The following is a 4,999-nucleotide window of genomic DNA, read 5'->3' as shown; positions in this document are numbered from 1 at the left end:
ATGTGACCCTGGAGCACAAAAGCAGTCATAAGGGTCAATTTTTCGAAATTGAGATTTATACATCATCTGATGTATGGTTTGTTAGGACAATATTTGGCCGAGATACAACTATTTGAAAATCTGGAATCTGAGGGTGCAAAAAAATCAAAATATTGAGAAAGTCGCCTTTAAAGTTGTCCGAATGAAGTTCTTAGCTATGCATATTACTAATCAAAAATTAAGTTTTAATATATTCACGGTAGGAAATTTACTAAATATCTCCATGGAACATGATCTTTACTTAATATCCTAATGATTTTTGGCATAAAAGAAAAATCTGTAATTTTGACCCGTACAATGTATTTTTGGCTATTGCTACAAATATACCCCAGCGACTTAACACTGCTTTTGTGCTCCAGGGTCACATATAGCTAAATGCAATATAATCTTCTGTAATGGAAAATAAACATTCTTGAAATAATGTGCCTGATTTAACTGTGAAGTATGTAATAACTGATTTATTATGTGTTTTGTAAATCAGTCTTTATTCATTTGGGCTGAACAGTAAACATCTGCTGATTAGCTGAGACTCTGATTCACAGCTTTAATGAAGCCCCTGTAGATACGGCTGTAATCAGCTAAACGCACGACTCCTCAAACATGAATGACAGCAGCCATCTGGAGTCATCAGCGGTGAAATCCCCCGTCGCTGGCAGCTGATCTCAGATCCATCTCACTACAGAGATGTGGGAAACACAGCCGTATCTTCAGGAAGATTCTGCTGCATCTCCAAACACACGTGTTACCTGTGGAGGCTCCTATAGCGCCGATCAGGACCGATGGCACGGCCATGACCAGACAGCCGAACGCAGCCAGGAAGGACAGGACTTGAGCGTAGCTGGCCGAGGAGGCGGAGAGAACCCGCTGGAAATACACCTGCCACGGGATCCCACCCAGCATCTGCACACACACACAGTCAAAACTAGACCATCCTCTTTAAACAGCAGAATTCGATGAGGCAGGAGTCCACTAACCCTGAACCTAACGTAACATATGAATACAGTATGTGTAGATCGGTTTTCTGCACTGCAGCTCTGTCTACAGTAGATTTAACCACTGTACTAGAGGGCCACAGCGAGTGTGGAGCTGTTTCTTGAGTTAAGAGAACACAATGCATTTCCAGACCATGCAGCAGTACAAATCCTACAATAAGATGCAGACCTTTGTGGTGTTTTCCTAAACCAGATTTCTCAATACATTTTTGCATGAATGTTTTGATGTATTGAAATAAAATATCAGTGATTTCAGTGTGGGCTTTGCTTTATGTGGCGAGTGTGTTTCTGCACTGACTCACAAGAAGACAGAAGTTATCAGCCCACATCCAGCCATCAGAAGGATCGATCTCTCCCAGCCACGGCGACTGAAACACTGTGTTTACTGCGGTGACGCCGATGTCTGACACAGCGGGATGGGACAGGGCAAACGGCACGCTTATCCACTAAATATAGACACGGAAAAAAATCACACGGATATATACTGACATTTTCAATGACATCCAGCTGCTATTAACTCAATGCCAACTCTTTAACAACACAAGCTAGGTCAAAATAAACAGTGGGGCAATCAGTATTGTGACATGTTAAAGATGGAGTGGAAATGATAAAACAGATCATACTTTAGCCTGATTTTAGATATTTGTAGCTAGCAGTTGCATGCCTTTCATTCGCTAATAAACCCACCAATCACATAAGGTCACTTGTTTTATTATTTTCTAAATATGAAAGAGGCAGAAAGCATGAGATAAATTATTTGTTGCACAGTAAATGCAGATGTTTGTTACTGAGTCAGAGGACACCGGGGCCATGATCAGGTTAGGGAGAAACACGCAGTTAAAAGCTTAGGCTCAGCAGTTAAATTCTATCCACTTTCATTATTTAGTAAAATGTGTGGCTTCTCTGGAACACAGGTGGGCTTCAGTGACTTTGCTTTAATGTTTATTTAGCTGCATTACAACACTTGCATGCAGGGACATCTAACCCGAATACCTGGAAATAAGACATTCTGCCGACATATACATGTTTATAGAGAAGACTCACCAAACCTATGAAAATGCAGAAGAGCTGGACGACATCTGTGTACGCCACCGAGTACAGTCCCCCGACCAGCGTGTAGAAGATGGCGATCAAGGCTGAAATCACTTTTAGATATTTGTAGCTAGCAGTTGCATGCCTTTCATTCGCTAATAAACCCACCAATCACATAAGGTCACTTGTTTTATTATTTTCTAAATATGAAAGAGGCAGAAAGCATGAGATAAATTATTTGTTGCACAGTAAATGCAGATGTTTGTTACTGAGTCAGAGGACACCGGGGCCATGATCAGGTTAGGGAGAAACACGCAGTTAAAAGCTTAGGCTCAGCAGTTAAATTCTATCCACTTTCATTATTTAGTAAAATGTGTGGCTTCTCTGGAACACAGGTGGGCTTAAATGACATTGTTTTCATGTTTAATTAGCAGCATTACCACACTTGCATGCAAGGGATGTCTAACCGAATGCAGTCTGGTGTGGAAATTCTGCCGACATGTCTGTGTTTGTAGAGAAGACTCACCAAACCTATGAAAATGCAGAAGAGCTGGACGACATCTGTGTACGCCACCGAGTACAGTCCCCCGACCAGCGTGTAGAAGATGGCAATCAAGGCAGAAATCACCACTGACATGCTGATGTTGATGTCCACAATCACGCTCAGTGTTGCTCCTGTGCAGACGACAGCAAGGCTTTTATTCTGCGTTCAGACAACACTGACGTGTCTATAAAGCTTTACGCGTGTTAAATGTAGTGTATTTTCATACCCAAGGCTGACAAAATGGCGGCTGACCAGAAGATCTCTCCCAGTAAAGCAGGTATGAAGAGCAGGCCTCCCATTCTCTTGCCATAGAGCTGCTGGAACGGGTCGAGCATCGTCACGTAGCCTCGAGAGCGCATGGGCTTCGCAAAGAACAACCCACCTGGACCAAATAGAGCACACTGTCAAACTGACCACATACTACATACTAAGGGATAAGAAGGTATGCATGGTAAACATTAGCTCTCAGAACATGAGGCATTGTATTTTAAAGACCCTGTGCATCGGGTCTCTTTATTTTACAGACAACGGCCTTTAGTATTTGTAACAGCCATGACTTGGTATTTTGTGATTGTGTTGAAAGACATTCACATTCAAAGATAACAGGCATGGACTAAAAGCCACAAACCTCTCGTTTTCATTTAATGTGGTAATACACTGATTTTAAATCCCTGGATCATTAGCGTAATATCATCTCACCTACTACTAAACTGAGTGCGTAACCGAACGGCGCCTGAGCCCAAGCCAGGCCGGATCCGGGCAGATACACGGACTCTGCGGTGCCGTTGATGTAGCCTCCTCCGACCCACGTGGCTGCGATCAGAGAACGAATCGTGAAGACATACGGTGACAAGAGCTCACTGTGTGCCTGTGTTCAACCTGATTTAATGCATGTATGTGTGTGAATACAGTGAGGAGGAAAGTGCTTCATGGCTGTAGGCGAGTGTGTGTTCTTTAGCAGACACATTATATTTATTTCTTGATTATTCCATTTAGTTTTAATATTCCCATTAACTAAACAGAACAATTTCTTGAATACCTTTATTTCTAATGAGCCTATTGGGTAGACAAAAGAAAGAAGAAAAATAATTTCTCAGAAGGAAAAAACCCAGTCTTTTCTTCCAAAAACAAGATTAACATAAAAAGACTAAAAATTTGTAGAAGTATTAACCGCTTCAAAACAAGTCACTAACTCAGGAAATATCCCTCTTATCAACCATCATGCATGAAATAATAAATAAATAGATAAACAAAAGTTTATAATACACTCATTCTTACTGTCAACAACAAAACTGCAGCAAGACTATTCAAAAAAGTATTAATATTTGCATCTCACAAATGCAGTAATAAGTGCCTAAGAGTGAGATGAGCGAGACTCACCTGTCATGGTAAATCCACCTACAAACAGACCGATGTCTCGGCCGCCGACCATGATGGACTCACTGCGGTCTGTTCCCTCCGAGATCCCGGAGTTTTTGTTCTTCCACGCCGCCCAGATTCCCACGACTAAAATCAGCAGGTAGAAGATGACGATGGCCAGCAGTCCTTCCACATGAATGGCCATCTTACACTGACCCACACAAATCACAGCAAAACTACAACACTTCGTTCTGTCGCTGTAATCATTTAGGAATAACACTTTCACATATTGACATAGGAAAAGGAAATATGCTAAATAATATGCATAGCTTAATTATTATCATTACTTTTTCTTTTATCTGTCACAACACTTTTTGTTGCATACATACAAGCTTTCCATTTGAATGCAACTTTCTTTATTTTATTAGAATAACAATTTTGTTTTAATTTCAAATTAAACAATGGTATGACTAAAAGCAACAAGTTCGACTCATACTACAGTACATAGTAAAAATAAAATCAATAAAGCAAACAAAATAAAAAGGAAAGGTATTGTTAGCTACCTCTGGAGACAGTCAGTGAATCCTGAGCGAGCAGAATGAAGACAGGAGCGGCTGAGGACTGGAAGAGGATGAACTTATCAACTGTTCTATCTCTCTCTCTCACTCACTCACTCTCTCTCTCTCTCTCTCGCTATCTCTCTCTCTCACTCACTCACTCTCTCTCTCTCTCGCTCTCTCTCTCTCTCTCGCTCTCTCTCTCTCTCTCGCTCTCTCTCTCTCTCTCGCTCTCTCTCTCTCTCTCGCTCTCTCTCTCTCTCTCGCTCTCTCTCTCTCTCTCGCTCTCTCTCTCTCTCTCGCTCTCTCTCTCTCTCTCACTCACTCACTCACTCACTCACTCACTCTCTCTCTCTCGCTATCTCTCTCTCTCACTCACTATCTCTCTCTCTCACTCACTCACTCTCTCTCTCACTCACTCACTCACTCTCTCTCTCTCTCACTCACTCTCTCTCTCTCTCTCTCTCGCTATCTCT

The 4,999-nt window shown here is 41.8% G+C and overlaps 1 protein-coding gene across 1 annotated transcript in view; it reads right to left on the bottom strand.

The window, feature by feature from the left end:
* Positions 1-4,171, bottom strand: part of LOC107733037 (high affinity choline transporter 1) — an 8,632-nt gene extending 4,461 nt beyond the window's left edge. The window contains exons 1-6 of the mRNA XM_016544545.1: positions 3,988-4,171; positions 3,307-3,420; positions 2,834-2,989; positions 2,590-2,738; positions 1,334-1,477; positions 786-939 (exon numbers count right to left, since the gene is read on the bottom strand). Coding sequence (XP_016400031.1) covers positions 786-939; positions 1,334-1,477; positions 2,590-2,738; positions 2,834-2,989; positions 3,307-3,420; positions 3,988-4,171 — 901 coding nt within the window. The remainder of the gene's footprint in view (positions 1-785; positions 940-1,333; positions 1,478-2,589; positions 2,739-2,833; positions 2,990-3,306; positions 3,421-3,987) is intronic.
* Between the last annotated feature and the right edge of the window lie 828 nt (positions 4,172-4,999).

The sequence above is a fragment of the Sinocyclocheilus rhinocerous genome, unplaced genomic scaffold, assembly GCF_001515625.1.
Source record: "Sinocyclocheilus rhinocerous isolate Xijiao unplaced genomic scaffold, SAMN03320098_v1.1 scaffold2475, whole genome shotgun sequence".
NCBI lineage: Eukaryota > Metazoa > Chordata > Actinopteri > Cypriniformes > Cyprinidae > Sinocyclocheilus > Sinocyclocheilus rhinocerous.
Note: the sequence above shows the minus strand (reverse complement) of the source record. Positions and strands in the feature narration are given on the sequence as shown.